Consider the following 16,039-nt stretch of genomic DNA (forward strand, 5'->3'; position numbering starts at 1 on the left):
TCACCATAGGAGATCTTTGCTGTAATTGTAAAATGTCAGTTGTGGTGCTGTATAAAGACTAACCCAAAGACAAAAGGCATCAGACCAAAATAGAAATACGGGATTGTACAAACACCAATGAGCATTTGCCAGAAACCAGTTTCCTGCATCATAGTGTAGAAATGAGAGGTAAGCACTAAGGTCCAGAGCAATGCGTACCCATTTGTATCAGAGTCGCACCACTTAACAAGTGACCTGAAACAGAAGCATCTCAAATTCAAGGCTGGTCCTGACAGCTGAAGCCCCCGCGGGACAGACCCCCGTCCATCTGCCACCTGACATCAGACAAGGCAGGCCTGTCCACATTTGGTATGTTTATTAGCCCACATTTTGAAGCAGTTTATGACCAGCATTGTGCTTTGGGTTTTTTGTCTTGTTTTTGGTTTGCAATGAATGAAAGCATCTCTTTAAAAGGCACATTTTCATTAAATAGGAAAGTTCCCCACCTTCCTCTTCCCCTCTTTGGAGAGAGAGCATCCCCTTTGCAGACCTGTACTACACCCTAGAAGCATTCAGCAAAGCAGCCCTTAGCCTCCCCAACCCCTTTCCCTCCTCCCCAGCATGTGGGATGAGGACAGCACTCCTCACAGCTCATCTGATCTTCAGGTCCTTCAAGGCTGACTCCAAGCTCTGCAAGGAGAATGGATAGGCGGGTTCTCAGCTGTCCTGCAGATACCTCACACCCACCACAGCCCCAGCACAAAAAGGCATGCAAGCCTGAAAGGCAAGAGATACTCTCCAGGCCAGGCCAGGGTACATTACCTTCACATCCCAGATGCTCATGCCACCGTCCATGCCTGTGGTGCAGAACTGCGAGCACTTGGCCTTGCCCCCGCTGAGCACCGAGATTTGACTGTAAGAAGGCTGGGTTTAGGGGTCGAGCTCGCTGGCCATGAGCTCCCAGACCCACTCCCATGAGAAATAATACCAAGATGAGGTAGCACTAGTCAGGAAACAAGGCTTGCAGGAACAGTGGCAGGTGAGGGAAACAGTCCTAGCTGTGGAACAAGACACTCGAGGCCTAGACATGTGTGGGAATGTAGAGTGCCACTAATGTCCTGAGCTTGGGGGAGAGGGGGCTAGAGAAAGGTCTAGGAGGACATACTGACAGAACAACCCCCAGGCTGGGCTTAGTTTAGACACTGGCTCAAACCTCATAAGGCTCAGCTAGCTGAAGACCAGCAGAGTCCATGCTCCCTACTAAGTTACAGGGGTGGATCCCTGTGGTTGATAGCTTTGGGGTTTTGGAGGGTTTCCCAAAAAGGTTGATTGATTCAACTGGGAAGGAATCTAGCAAGATACCCCACAAGAAGGCTGCATCCTAGAGGCCCCAATGTGCCTAGGCAAGCCCTAGCTATCCAGATGTGTAGAGCCAGGATGACTGCTAAGTTCCTACTGTTGGAACGCAGCCTGGAGGTCTGCCCTGTCCCCTCCCCACTGCAGCACCGTGCTCTGCAGCCCCACCCACCTCCCTCTGGCTCCCGCCCAGCCCTCTGAAGTGGGTCTCTGTGGAGGAAGCACCTGACGCTGTTCTTGTGCAGTGAATCCAGGCCAGCCCCTGTGGCTGCACCCCCTTCAGAGCTGGCCTTCTTGTCGAGGTTCTGGAAGCGCTCTCGGGCTGTCAGGCCACGCTGGGAGTTCTGCTTGGGCACATCCAGCCGGCCACCAAAGCTCAATGTCCCCGCAGCGTTGTCATAGGTAAACAGCACCGGGAAGCAGTCGTGGCCCTAAGGAAGGAACGAATGCCACTGAAGCATCATGTGAGGTAGGGACTTGAGAGAGAAAGGGACCTCAACCCTCAATGTGTCAAGTAGGGACAGCTCAGAAAGGCCTGCATCTACTTCATGTACGTATAGGACTCCTTAGACCTTCACCCCAGCTGGGTGATCCTCCAGCAGAAAACAAGCTCTCCATAGTGACAGAACAGTGTACAGAAGGGACAGTAGCTTTGGGGACACTTGGTGACCCTGAGTCCATTCCCAGGGGCCTGCCTCTAAAACTTTTTCTTTTTTTTAATTTGGGGGGTGTGTGTACACATACATAGGTACGCACACTCGTGCAGGTGCCATAGGTCATGTAGAAGTCAGAGGGCAACCTGTGAGAGTGGAAGAACTGGAAACAAAGCTTCCATCAGACTCCCCTTCCCCGGAGGTAGCCTTCTGTCAGTGATTATTATCTGAGCTCTTATGATGTTCTTTTGAAAGATTCTCAGATCTTTTCTTTTTCCAATGTGGAAAGGTTTGAGAGAAGAAGAGTAGAAGAGGAGAGGAGTAGAGGCTGGCCATGAGCACATGGAGGGGAGGGGGGAGAGAAGGGACAGAGGGGAAGAGGGGGAAAGGGAAAGAACAAGGAACGAGTGGTTCTCAGATCTTTTGCATAACTTAGTCACAGGCAGGCCTGGCAAACCAGGCTGTCTCCTATGGCCGAGAACCACTGAGGTGATGGTCTTTTAAGACAGCCCCTAGATAAGAGGTTTTGGTATGTGGAAATTGACTTGCAAAGGTACCTTTTGTGTAACAAAAAGGGCTTCAAGGAAGCAGTCAGTTCATTTCCTGAGAGGCGATCTCCCATCAGCCCCTGCTGCTGACAAGCCTATATCCATCCAGCAGGGCATCTCTTTGATCATTCAAGCAACCCAGAATACTGACAGGTTGGCCTACATTACAAAGTGAATTAAAGGCCAGCATGGAGAATGTAAAGGTGAAAGAGAAGACCAGCCTAGACTTCATAGTGAGACCTTAAAATACAGCATAGGAATTTTGTTACTGTCCCATAACCCAAACTAGTCTGTGTATTATATGGATGAAGGTTTGACTCCCCAGATGCCACTTACCGCTGCCACGAGACTATTTTCTGTGATGAAGGTGATGGCCAGGAGCGGTAATGTCTCAGAGGCCAGGGTTGCCACGCTGAAAGAGACACTGGGTCAGCTACATGCATCCCCTCCCTGCCTCCTGCTCTGGGCTTCAGTTGTAGTTTCTTTCCCCACCTCTCTGGCCCCACACTCACGCCATCTTCTTCTCAGCATCTACCAGGCACACAGTGCTGTCATGGCTGACCCAAGCAACTCGGCTCCCACCGGCCGAGAAGCAGACACCATGCACCCAGCCACAGCTGCTGCTCGATTCAAACATCAGCTCCCCAAAGGGCATCTTGGAGCCCCACGGTGTAGGGGCTGGCCGTTCCTCCACCTCCTTGATATAGGCAGAGAAGATCCTGTAACATAGAGTGAAAGGAGGAGGGGGTTGGCGGGAGCCTGAGAAGCCAGACAGCATGAGCCTGTGGATCCTAGACCTGATCGCAAGGGACTGGCATATTCCAGCTTGATGGAGTCTGAGCCTCTGCTCTCTGTTCCTGAGATGGGGTTGGGATGGGAAGCCTCCTACCTCAGCTTCTTGTGACCTGGTCCCTTAGGATCCTCCCCCGAAAGCTGACCGCCCAACTAGTATGCTTACAGAGGGTGTCCCTGCAGGCCAGTTATTTACGACTAGTCCTCTTGTGCTCCAATTCTGCACCCTCCTCCTGGCCCACACAACGCACATCTATAATGGAGGATCATAGGTGGTAGCCTGGGCTACACAGCAAGACACTATCTCGAGAATATGAAAGCCGCGGGTGTGCGCAAACCCAAAGCCTAGTGAGACCACATAGACTCTGGGCCCACGATCAGGAGAGGGGTCTCTGTTGCCTGCAGTTTCCCAAGTGACAATTCACACTTGAAGAAGAGTCCTAGTCTGCCAGGAGCTGGGAGGAATTTGGATTCACTGGCCGAGAGAGTCAGAAGTGGAAAAATAACAAAGTGAGTTTTGTCCAGGTTATCTAGTCATTCATATGCTAGTGGGAATTAAGTACACACCGTTCTCCTTCAGTGGACATCAGGACAGCTGGAGTGAAGGAGGCAGGGGAGGAGGACTTGGGGAGACTTTGCAAGGACTCCATCAACCCTGGGGTGTTAGGAGGCCAGGATGGTGACCATTTGCAGAGTAAACTGATATCTTAGGGGCCCCCAGGTCATCTTGTTGGCCATCAGGAGCTAGTTCAGAAGGAGGGACTTGGGACTCCTCCTCCACCCTCCACTCCAAGCCCCGCTGTTTTGTCTGGTAGGGCTCTCCCTCCCAGGCAGGGCTCTCCCTCCCAGCCAATGCCCAGCTCACCTGCACTTGAAGTCACAGGAGCCTGCAGCCAGGAGCACGTTGTTGGGGTGCCAGTCCAGGCTAAGGACAGTGGAGCGGATGGGCTTTTTGATGTGTTTGCACACCCACCTAGACACACGGGTGAGAAAGGCAGGCAGGTGTGTAACATGACCTGCAGCAGCATCCTGGGGACAGTAGGCTCAACAGGTAAGACACGGAGAGCCTACTTCAGGCAGTGGTAGACTGGGTTCCTTCTGAGGTCAGAACTCAATGCCTTGCCACTACCAACCACCTAAGATCATGTGCTTCTAAACGGTTAGGGTGGAATCTAAGTTCTGTTTTCCCAGACACCAAACGGTCCCTGTCCTCCAACTCACTGTGGAGATTAAGACACAGGTGGGACAGGTGTCTGGCACACAGAAATAAAAATAGAGAATTGAGGGGTTGGGGATTTAGCTCAGTGGTAGAACACTTGCCTAGGAAGCGCAAGGCCCTGGATTCGGTCCCCAGCTCCGAAAAAAAGAACCAAAAAAAAAAAAAAAAAAAAGAATTGAATTCAAGGGTAGCCATGGCTACATAGCAAGACCCTGCCTCAAAAACCAAAAACCAAAACCAAAACCAAACTAGGGTTTGGAATATGGTTCAGCCGCATGCATGAAGCCTTAGGCTCCATCCTTAGCCCTGCACAGAGCAGGCACGGTGGGCAGTGCACCCTTCTTCCCAGTACTAGGGTGGTGGTGGCAAGAGGAACACAAGTTCAAGGTCATCCTTGGCTATACACTGAGCTTGAGGTCCTCTACATTCAGACCCCGCCTTTAAAAAAAAAAAATGTGGCTGGGTGTTCATGAGTGGTCTCTGACACGTAGCTGTCAAGCCCGGTTCACAGTGCTGCCAGGAAGCTGGTGGCAGCATGTGCATAGAGCTCCGTGTAGTGTCCCCAGAAGTAACTATGCCCCTTTTATTACCAAGTCAGAGCTGTGGAGGAACAGTAGAGAGGACCTGTACCTCACCAGTAAGGCTCAGAGGACATTCTGATCTCACATCACAGAAGTCTGTGGTTCTGGGCTCCACGAGCCCCCACACCCCAACCCAGGTTCCTCCACCCCCACAGCCTTCCCTGGCCCCAACCAAGCACCCACCAGTCATTCTCCTGCTCAAAATAACAGATGGAAATGACACGGGAGCCACTGCCCACGGCGAACTTGTTCTCATTGGGGGCCCAGCGCACGCAGCGGGCAGCTCGATTAATCCGAAGGATGACCAGCGTGGGCTTCCACGTGCGGCCCTTCAGCGTCCACACATAGGCATTGCGGTCTGTGCCGCAGGTCACAATGCGGTTACTCTCGGGGGCCCAGTCGATGCCTGCAGGGTCAGGTCAGAGGACGTAAGACTTAAGGCACTCAAGCTATAGTAGCCACATTCAGATCTTTAACTGTGGTGCCCAGGGTCTTGCTCACACTAACCAAGTGTTCTTACCACTGATCCACGCCTCCAGTTCCCCTGGAGAATTTTAGGCAGGTGTTCTACTGTTGGCCCACAACTCCTGCCCCTGACTGGGGGGTTCTGTTTAAATGCTCTACTGCTATACAGTTGAGCAGCATCCCCTCCCCCACCCCTCACACTCTACGGGTGCCTACTAAAGCTTATTTCGGGGCAAGCGGTGGGGGGGGGGGGGGGGAGGGTGAACGCTGACCATCTTCACCAGCTAACACCAAACATTTTGGAAGTAAAGCCAAGAAACTGGTAAGAACCGTACCTCCTGATGCTAAGCTTGTCGATCAGACCTCTCCTGAACATCTAAGTGTTTAGTTATGCACACCAACATAATTTCTTTACCACCTTTAAGAATTTATCCATTTACTTAGTGCCTTATGCGTGACACTAGTCTGTGGATGTCAGAGGACAACTTGCAGGAACTTGCACCCCTACCGAGTGGGGTCCTGGGGATGGAACTCAGATCTTCGAGTTTGGCCTCTTTATCCACTAAGCCATCTTCATGGTCCCTAAGTCAACTGGAATCGGGCATTCTCACTGCAGCCCAGACTATTCCAACTAATACTGTGAGCTGGCCACACTGGCCCTGCCCTTGCCCCTCGGGGGACTGGTGGTCACCCACCTGTCACCTGCCCGTTGTGCTCCTTGAGCTCGTGCACCTTGTTCCACTTGGCACCGCTCTTCTCGTAGATGTGCACCTCGTGGTTGTTGGGGCAGATGGCGATCTCTGCAGGGAGACAGGCATGAGCCTAAGGAGGCAGCAGCATGGGTGCCCACCCTACCCACCTCAGCTCCCCACTAGAGCCTCACCCCATCCCACAGCTCTATCTTAGCAGAAGTCCCTATTGCCCTGTCTCTGACATTCCTCTCTTAAGTATTTCACATTTTGTGTGTGCGTGTGTGTGTGTGTGCGAGCGTGTGCATGTGCACGTGCCATGGCATGGGAATCCAAGTCAGAGGGCACCTTGCAGTCGGGAGTTCTTTCCCTCCACCATGTGGGTTCTGGTGATCAAATTCCTCAGGCTTGCTTGGCAAGCTGAGCCATCTCACTGGCCCGATTTGTTGTTTTTGGAAAGAGGTCTCGCTGCAGCTCGGGCTGGCCTCAGACTTTTTTTTTTTTTAATGTATGTATGTGAGTACACTGTCTCTTGTCTTCAGACACACCAGAGGAAGGCATCAGAACCCACTACAGATGGTTGTGAGCCACCATGTGGTTGCTGGGAATTGAACTCAGGAACTCTGGAAAAGTAGTCACTGCTCATAACTGCTGAGCCATCTCTCCAGTCCTGGCCTCAAATTTATAAGCCCCCTGCCTCAGTCTCCTGAGTTCTGGGATGATAGGTGTGCACCACCACCCATCTGAGTGGATCTAGGAGGCCCAGGCTGTTAAACCGACCCACCCAGCATGCCAACATCTGCCTTTCTACCTGCCTGCTCCTCAGTTCTATACCCCTCTCCTAGGAGCAACCACTAGGAACAGAGACCCAAGATGTGGAGTCTAGCTGCATCCTGCCCCTCAAAGCTGTCCCACTACCCTGTCACCCTATTGGACCCAGCAGGTCCCAAGCAGTCCCAGTTTGGAGGCCACCCCGCAGAAGTGTGTACTCACGAGTACGGTCCTTGTTCCAGGCATGGCAGCTGATGGGTTCCACCAGGAAGCTGTGGTAAGCCATAGTCACTTGTCTCCTGGACCTAAGGGGGAAGGCAGAATTCAAGTCACTGGTGCCCTGCTCTTGGCAGGGAGGAACAGTCTGATCACCCTGGTTTCCCGACAGGTCATGTATGTTACAAGCTCTCCTTGAGTCCTAGTGTTCCTCATCCCAAGACAGCACGTGTCCCAAGATATCCTGGGCTGCAGGAAACAAAAGGTTGGGGTAGAACAGAGCTTAGGACCCCAGGCAATGACACTATGTGAGTAGGGGCTGGGACCCTGAGCCACTCAGACCTGCTACTCTTCACCTGTGCCTCAGTTTCTTCATAGTGTAGTAACCCCCCACACACACACACACACAGTCCCATATAAGAACAGTGTAAAAATTAAACAATATCCCTAGTCCACTTAAAGCAGAGCCTACCCACAATTCAGTTAGGCCAGTCAGTGCCTGGTCCTTCCTTCCCAGACCCTGTGCGTTGAGCAAAGCAGGTAAGATGGCATTCTGGGGCCAGGCTGGGCTCCCACAGCTTCCTCCCCTACACACTCAGGTTAGAGGTCTCTGAGACTGAAAAGGAACACCCTCTTCCCAACAGCCCTGCCTGGCTAAAGAGCTGCCTCTGGGCCCTTGGCTGACCTGAAGCACAAGGCCCCTCCTCCAGGGCACTCACCATGCTTCTCCTGCATCCTGTCAGATGTGCTTCCTAGCCACTCCAATCCATGCTTTCATACCTGGGATCTCTTCTCTGTCGTTCTCTCTAGTCTTACTCCACTAAGGCACCCATCCAAAAATACCCAAAATCTCCTCATCCACATCCCTGTTCTGCCCAACCCCCACCCCACCCCCAGAGTCGTGTTTCCAGAGTATGAGGAGACATCATGGAACGGTCTGCCAGCTGTGTGAGCCAAAGCACTTCACCTGTTGTCTCTGAACCCCATTTCCCATCTGAACAGTGGACCCCATCTCCAGCTGTGGAGAGAGCAGAGTGGGATGGTATTCCTAGGCTGGGCTTGACAGCACATGCCTGTAATTCAGCAATGGGAGAGTAAGATTTGAGGCCACCCTGGGCTACCCAGACCTTGTCTCAAAAAAAAAAAAAAAAAAAAAAAAAAAAACCAACCAGGGCTGGGAATGTAGCTCAGCTGACAGAGCGCTTACCCTCCTCAGCACCACACAAACCAGCTGTGTTGACACAAGCTGAAGAGGCAGAGGCAGGAGAGTAATACATTCAAAAAGTCATCTTCAGCACAGAGTGGATTCCATCCAAGCCAGTCTGAACCACAAGAAACGCTGTCTTACAAAACAACAACACTGCACAGCCCGTAGGTGATCAGGAACTGGGTAGTCTACCGGGCTAGATGGATGTATTCAGTGGGCAAAAGCACTTGCTGCCAAACCTGAGTTCAATCCCCGGGACCCACATGATGGGAGGAGAGACCTGACTTCCTCAGGTTGTTCTGTAACCTGTGCATGTGTGGTACATACATGAACACACATACAAGTAAATAGAAAAACAGTTCATGAAAGATTAACATAGACGTTGACATGCCCTCCCCAGCCCCACAGGCTAACCCTGAACCACACAGGCACACTTCCTGCCTCAGGCCTGTGCTCAGGCTGTTCCCTCAGCCTATATGCTCTTCACTTAGACACATGCATGCGCATGCGCGCGAGCGCACACACACACACCCCACTCTGACCCACACCCTTGGCCATTTTGAATCTGGGCTCAGCTGCATCAGGAACCTTCCACAGTGCCTTCCCCAATAAGCCCCGCCCCAGACCTGTCCAGCTCCTGCTTAGAGGTGAAAACCTCCATTCCAGATACAACAGGGACGCAAAGGACACCTGTGCCAACAGAAACCAGGACTATCTGTGTGCCCTCACAACCGGCTTTAACTCTTGCTCTGAGGGGGATCCAGCGCCCTCTCTTGGCCTCTGCAGGCACTGCAGTCACATGTGCACAGAGAGACACAATTAAAAATTTAAAAAAATTTTTTTTAAGTTAGAAGGAATTCCAGTTTGGATCATAGCACTATCACTGGTGTTTTTATCGGTCTTACAGGGCTCCCTTTACTACAAAAGGCTATACAAAGGCATGCACCCCAGAAGGAGATGCAAGCCTTTAATCCCAGCACTCAGGAGGCAGAAGCAGGAGGATCTCTGAGGTTCCAGGTCAGCCTGGTCTACAGAGTGAGTTCCAGGACGGCCAGGGATACACAGAGAAACCCTGTCTCAAAACATGAAAAGATCAACAGAGGAAGCTTGAAATCAGCCTAATCTATAAAGCAGGTCATCGGGCACAGCCAAGCCAGAAGCCACTCCAAAGCCCAGCTGAGCTCTGCTTGGTCCCAGTACTCCAATGTGAACCTAAAGGTTGTGTATGGAAGCAGTAAAAAGCTGCTAACACTAACCAGAGCCATAGGGTGACTATGTAAAAGGTTCACACACACCTACCAGCCAATCACACTTTAGCAGGAGTGCTGACAGCATAGGAGGCAGACAACGGAAGGGGAAGACTCATCTCATCCTGTCTGAAAAGCAACCCAACTGGCAGCGCCCCCTCCCCACCTCCCAGAGGGGAGGGGCAGGGAGTGTGACCCTCTGCCTGTCATCCACCTTAATGTAAAAAGTACACAGATGCTGCTCGGGGTGCCTTAGCACTCACAACAGAGGCAGGTGGATCTCGGTGTGTGCAAGGCCAGCCGGTCTACATATAGTTCATGGACAGCCAGGGCTACACAGTGAGATCCTGTCTCAAAAACAAACAAAAACCAAACCCACCCACTGAGAAATGCTACCAGGAGTGGGGTGTAGTGACACAAACCTGTAATCCTGACACACAGGAAGTTAGGGAGGATTTTTATTTACCTACTTTACTGCTGGGATCTGACCCAGGGCCTATCCACACTATTGCTCAGCTCCACCCTAAGACCTCTCATCATCTGTCAAAGAGATGGCCCAGGGAGACTGCAAGACTTCCAGACTGCTCCTGACCTATTATTGCCTGGGAAACAGAGATCCTGAATCAAATTTCCTGTCTGTCCCCAAGCCATCTCCAGCCAGCACAGGGCTGACTCTTCTCCCAAGAGCGTGGTTACCCCCTGCCAGGAGACCCAGTGCTGGGAGGGGAAAAGGAGGGAGTGTGAAGTGGGTCTGTCAGGCTGAGGAAGGGTCTGTTTCCCTTGAAGTTCCTAGCAAGGGCACTTTGGGTCTTCAAAGTGACTTGGGGTTTCTATCCTGAGAATGCCCCAAAACATAAAAGACTAGGGTCTTCAGCATGATCCTACATTTTTTAGACAGGAATTCTTTGTTTTTTTAAGACTTACTTTATGTATATGAGACCTCTGTCTGCATGTACACCCACATGCCAGAAGAGGGCACTAGATCCCATTATAGATGGCTGGGAGCCACCAGGTGGTTGCCGAGAGATAAACTCAGGATCTTTGGAAGAGCAGCCAGTGCTCTTAACCACTGAGCCATCTGACAGCCCCATAGACACAAATTCCTAAACTGTGCCTGTTAGCAAGTGCCAGTAATCCCTTATACTCTAGAGACAGGAAAGGCAGGAAAGGCATGAATTTGAGGCCAGCTTCAGATACAAAATAAACTGAGGGGTTCTTGTTTTGCTTTCTTTCACACTATTGGGGATGGTGCCCAAAGCCTTCTACATTCTAGGCAGATGCTCTACCACTGAGCCACACCCCAGCAGCCCCTCACTGGGGGATTCTAGGCAGGGGCTCTACCACTGAGCCACACTCCAACCCTCCAGGAATACTTCCTGACCATTGCTGAATGATTTCCACTCTCCTGCTGTCTGTATTGAGGGATGATGAACCGAGAAACACTATTTTTTGGGGGGGGGGGGTGTGGAGCATGGGACGACATGACAGGGTTGACAACTCTCCAACAGGGTGTGCTGCTGCTCATCAAAGACACAGAAGGCTGAGGCTGGAGGATCATGAGTTTGAAGCCAGCTTGGGCTTCATACGGAGAACCTGTGATAAATTAGACAGACAGACAGACAGACAGACAGACAGACAGACAGACAGATAGGGGGAGCTTCCAGCCTAGCCTGGTGACCTGAGTTTGATCCCCAGGACCCACATAGTGAAACAAGGGACCAAGCAGCTCTTGTAACTTGCCCTCTCACTCCCCCCACCCCCACACACAAATAAATAAATGTAGTTATAAATAAATACTCCTCTAACTCTCCATCCGGGCGGGGCATCCTTTGCCCTGGCCCCAACCTGGGCCCAAATGGGGACAGCCTGTTGGTCCTTCCTTCTCAGTTGGCTTTTCTTGGCTCTGTTTCCTTGAATCCACATTTTGGCTGGATCTGAGACTTAGACCAGGCAGGAGTTCCCTGCAGCAAGAACCTTGGCTCCACAGGCAATCCAGGAAGTCCCCGCCCAGCTCAGGCGTTCAGTTGAGCAGAGCCAGCAGCCCTTTCTTTTTCTTCTTTATGGTGCTAAGCCTTACTCAACTTCCTGTTGTGGGTAGCCTGGGTGGTGTGATCGGCCCTCCAAGCCCCTAGTTCCTCCTCCTCCTCCCCTTCCTCCTCTGGGCTGCCCTTGAGTGAGTGAGGGGAATGTCAAATCCAGCAACACAGATGAAAATAAATTCCAAAATACTGTAAAACAGCAGTTTTGATAGTCAAAATTAAACTTCTCCAAAACCCAGAACACTCGGTGCTGGCAGGGCTGTGGAGAGAGCCTCATTTGTCCTGTGCCTTGGAAGGGCAGTGTGCTAGCTTGTGTAAGGACAGATAGAACATAGGGTGGAAAGAGGGCTCTGTGCAAGCGAACCTGGGACTCCAGCAGCTCACAACCCACAACCACCAAATAAATACTCTAGCTCCAGGGGGTATCATTTCCACCACCCTGGGGCTCGTGTGCTCGTGTGCTCGTGTGCGTGTGTGTGTGTGTGTGTGTGTGTGTGTGTGTGTGTGTGTGTGTGTGCGCGCCACCCAACACGTAAGAATAAATCTTTAAAAGGAGAAAATAACACGGATGAACTTAGTAACTTGAAAAAGCAAACTTTTAAATCCCTCTCTCTGGGATTCTTTACTACAGAAAATCCTTTTTTAATGGATGAGTGACAGATTGGAAAAACCCACATACCACTGGGGAGGCCGAGGGTGTGGCTCATTGGTAGAGCATTTGCCTAATAAATTCGAGGCCCAGGGACCAAGACAGAACAAAATTAACTCTGGTTAACGTTATTTGTTATTTAAAAGTTCCCCCGGTGTGTGTTCACCTTTAATCTCAGCATTGGGGAGGCAGAGCTCTAAGAGTTCAAGGCCAGCCTGGGAGGTGTGGGAAAGAAGGAGGGGAGGAAAGACCCTGTCTAGAAAACAAAACAACCCAGAGCAAAAGAGAATCACTAGGAATTTTCATTCACACAGAACTTTGCCTTGCACTTGTGTGTGTGTGTGAGCGCCATGGACGTCCCGGAATTCAAACTCAGACCCTCATGCTCCCCGGTCAGTGCTTTTATGATGCCCTGCTCGGTCTCCCAGCCCCGCACATTCTCTTACAGTCGAAGCCAACCTGGTAAATCTATTTTTTTTTAATTGTCCACGTGAAGAAGTTGAACTTCCCTCCAAGTCGCCCCGCAGGGCTTCGGACACCAACCCACCCTACCGCCACCACCACACAAGGCCAGGTTCACCCAAGTGCAGAAATGAGGTCTGCAGGCAGGCAGGCACACTGCCAAGTGTATTGGCCACATCTGGCCGCTAAGCCTCCGGATCTGGAAGGTCCCCATTTTTCCGGCAAGGTAAGTTGAGCTCTACACAGGCGAGGTAGCTCGCCTGCGTCAGCAGCCACAACAGCAGGAGCAGCTACACCGCCCCAGGCTGGAGCTGCCTCCCGGGAACAAGCTCCACGGCCAGCACCTGGGCTGGCTCCCAGTTCAGGATTCCTGCCCGCTCGCCGGCCCCACCAAACCTGCCCTGTCCAGGATGGCCTGGCTGGGTGCCCCTCGCGCCGCCCGGGTCTACTCGCCCAGACCGGGTGAGACCCAGGAACCTGGACCCCTGCTGAGTGGGCATGGTCACTGGGGGGGAGGGTGAGGCGGGGCAGGGTGCTAGCTCATTTCCCGGTCTCAACAACCCGGAAGGCTGCGAACCAAGGGGGAAGTGACTGGGCGTGGGGCCCTGCGCCCAAAGTAACGGGGCAACTCGGGACGCGAGGATAGGAAAGCGGGGCCAGGAAAGCGAAGAGGGGGAGCGAGGGCTGGGGCTGTGCCGCCTCGATGGCGTGGAGTGCGCGGGGACTCTCTGCGACCCTTCCCACCGCACCCCGCATCCCCAGAACGCGGTCCCCCATTATCTCCTCGCCAGCCCCACCCTCGCCGGGAGCCCCACCAGGCCCCCATGCACACGGCTCTCCACTCCTCTCTCATCCTCAGCCCCCTCACCGTCGAACATCGCTCGAGTTCCCTGACTTCTAGGTAGCCTCAGATCCCACACACACCTCGTGACCACCCCACGTCCCTCACCTCGGGTCTCCTCGGCCGCGGACTCTGGACAGTCGACGCGCCGAACCGGCTCTGAGACCCGCGCAGCGCCGCAGCCACTTCCTCGTGGGCGGGGGGCGGGGCCTTCGGGCACAGCCCCGCAGGGACCGGGGGCGGGACCCAGGCGGCTGTGGCCAGATCCCAGGGCCCGCCCACCCCTCCGGGTACCAAGCCGCCTGGACCTCAGTTAAGTCCAGCTCAGCTCAAGATTCGTCCAGAGAGCGCAGGCTGTTGCCCCTAACTACTCTCTGAATGGGGAAACTGAGGCCGGAAGAGAAGGGGAGAGCTGTCTGAGCAGCTAGAGGGCGGAAGCCCGAGATCGGGCCACCAACAATTCAAAGGTGTTTGAGGCCACACGCAGGCACCCTACAACTTAATGTCTCCTGCAGGCCCTGCCCCTCACACACTAGGTGCACCCCAGCCGCTGTTCCCCTGACTCTCAGTGTCCCAAAGATAGCAGAACCGCTGGTGTCCAGGAAGAAGGACACCGGCCACTCCAGGTGACTTCTTGCTTCTGTATTCCACACACTTCCCTCCGAGTTACTGAACAGCTTTGCAGCCACCGGAGTCAGGTGATGCTCCAGGGTCAAAGGTCATCCAGGTTATGTGCTTCTGAAGTTTTTTTTTTCTCTGCTTCCCACCTTAGGAGAGCTCTTTCCTAAACTCCCAGCAGTATCCTGTATCACTGATTCGGGCTTCGTTTACACCGAGACCTGAAGGCTTTCTCTAGGGTGACTCGTATGTTTAGAGGTGCCTGTGACATGGTGACACCTATCATCCCAGCACTGGGGAGGTAGAGGAAGAAAGATGACCTTCAAGTTCTTCTTTGGCTGTGTTAAGCCAGTTGAAGGCCAGCCTGGGTTACACGAAAGCCTGCCTCAAAAAAACTAAGAAATGGGCCAGCAAGATAGCTCAGATGGCAAAGGTGTTTGCCACCCAGCCTCAGGACCTGAACTGAATTCCCAGCAACTCACACAGTAGAATGAGAGAATAGACTCCTTCAGGTAGGTTATCTTCTTGCTTCCACACACATACCAGCCATAATGAATTAGAGTGTGTACACACACACACACACACACACACACACACACACACACACACTGTAGCTGTCTTCAGATACACCAAAAGAGGGCATCGGATCTCATTACAGATGGTTGTGAGCCGCCATATGGTTGCTGGGATTTGAACTCAGGACCTCTGGAGGAGAAGTCCGTGCTCTTAACCGCTGAGCCAGTGATTTTTTTTATGGTGTTGGGATTCAAACTCAGGGCCCTGCACACACACAGCAAGCACTCTACCACTGAGCTACATCCCCAGCCTTCGCTTAAGTCTCCTAAAGTTTGGGTTGGGGATTTGGCTCAGTGGTAAAGCGCTTGCCTAGCAAGCGCAAGGCCCTGGGTTCGGTCCCCGGCTCTGGGGGAAAAAAAAAAAAAAGAAAAGAAAAGTCTCCTTAGGTTTTGGGGGCTGGACTTGAACTCAGGCAGGCCTTGAGCTTGTGATTCTCCTGCCTCAGTAAGATTGTCATGAGTCATCCTCCTGCCACCGACACAGAGGAGCCTTGATCCTGCGTGCCCACTTTGCTGCTCCTGTAGGTCTGTATCTGTAGCCTTGGCTATGCCGGATTTAGCTTGGAAAATCTGCACCAGCAGCCTTCTTCCTGTGAGACAAACGCATCCCTGACTTGCAATCTGTCCCTGCTTGCTCAGCTCTATAAAAGCCCAGCAATGGCCCCGGGAGGCCTTGAGTGATCTGACTCCATAAGCCTGTGGTGTCCTACAGTCCTCTGTCCTGGGCTAATGACCTAAAATGGTCCAGTGTCTTCAAAGGATGAACCAAGCAAAACCAAGCCCAGGACTCTGGGCAGTGAGCTACTTCAGAGATGAACTGTATGAGTAAAGGGCGGTAGCCCCTGAGAGGAGAGGAGTCCTCAGAGCAGAACACGAGACAAGTCAACCCCGCAGAGAAAAGCAGAGTGCTGGTCAGCTCATGTCAGCTTGAGCTCAAACTCCTTTCAAGAGGGTTTAGATTCATGGACCAGGTTTTTTTGTTTTGTTTTGTTTTATGATGGTGGGTGTGAACCTAAGCCTTACACATCCACTGAGCCACGCCCCAGCCCCTCACTGGGGGATTCTAGGCAGGGGCTCTACCACTGAGCCACGCCCCTAGCCCCTCACTGGGGGATTCTAGGCAGGGGCTCTA

At 52.6% G+C, this 16,039-nt stretch overlaps 2 protein-coding genes across 3 annotated transcripts in view; both read right to left on the reverse strand.

Moving 5' to 3' along the window:
- The window catches only part of Hint1l2 (histidine triad nucleotide binding protein 1 like 2), an 865,401-nt gene that overhangs the window by 813,338 nt on the left and 36,024 nt on the right, over positions 1–16,039 (reverse strand). The window lies entirely within an intron of this gene.
- Arpc1b (actin related protein 2/3 complex, subunit 1B) lies at positions 341–13,903 on the reverse strand. Of its 2 annotated transcripts, none has more exons than XM_039089713.2 (10): positions 13,798–13,903; positions 7,276–7,358; positions 6,289–6,393; positions 5,312–5,534; positions 4,194–4,301; positions 3,049–3,255; positions 2,873–2,948; positions 1,561–1,766; positions 802–892; positions 341–669 (listed from the first exon to the last, which is right to left on the reverse strand). In XM_039089713.2, the coding sequence occupies exons 2-10, from the start codon at positions 7,337–7,339 to the stop codon at positions 631–633; spliced, it is 1,119 nt and encodes a 372-aa protein (XP_038945641.1). In that variant the 5' UTR covers positions 7,340–7,358; positions 13,798–13,903; the 3' UTR covers positions 341–630. The 2 variants fall into 2 exon arrangements, with proteins under 2 accessions (XP_038945641.1, NP_062162.1); NM_019289.3 differs by having other exon boundaries at positions 13,823–13,890.

The sequence above is a fragment of the Rattus norvegicus genome, chromosome 12 (assembly GCF_036323735.1).
Source record: "Rattus norvegicus strain BN/NHsdMcwi chromosome 12, GRCr8, whole genome shotgun sequence".
Classification (NCBI taxonomy): Eukaryota; Metazoa; Chordata; class Mammalia; order Rodentia; family Muridae; genus Rattus; species Rattus norvegicus.

Bases quoted from the DNA above. Each gene is read 5' to 3' on its own strand.
- Arpc1b (XM_039089713.2), bottom strand. From the start codon at position 7,339: ATGGCTTACCACAGCTTCCTGGTGGAACCCATCAGCTGCCATGCCTGG. The intron at 3,256-4,193 runs GTGAGCTGGGCA...TCTATGTTACAG, and splicing joins TCCTGTGACTTCAAGTGCAG to GATCTTCTCTGCCTATATCA. The intron at 893-1,560 runs GTGCTTCCTCCA...GCCTTCTTACAG, and splicing joins CTGCACAAGAACAGCGTCAG to TCAAATCTCGGTGCTCAGCG.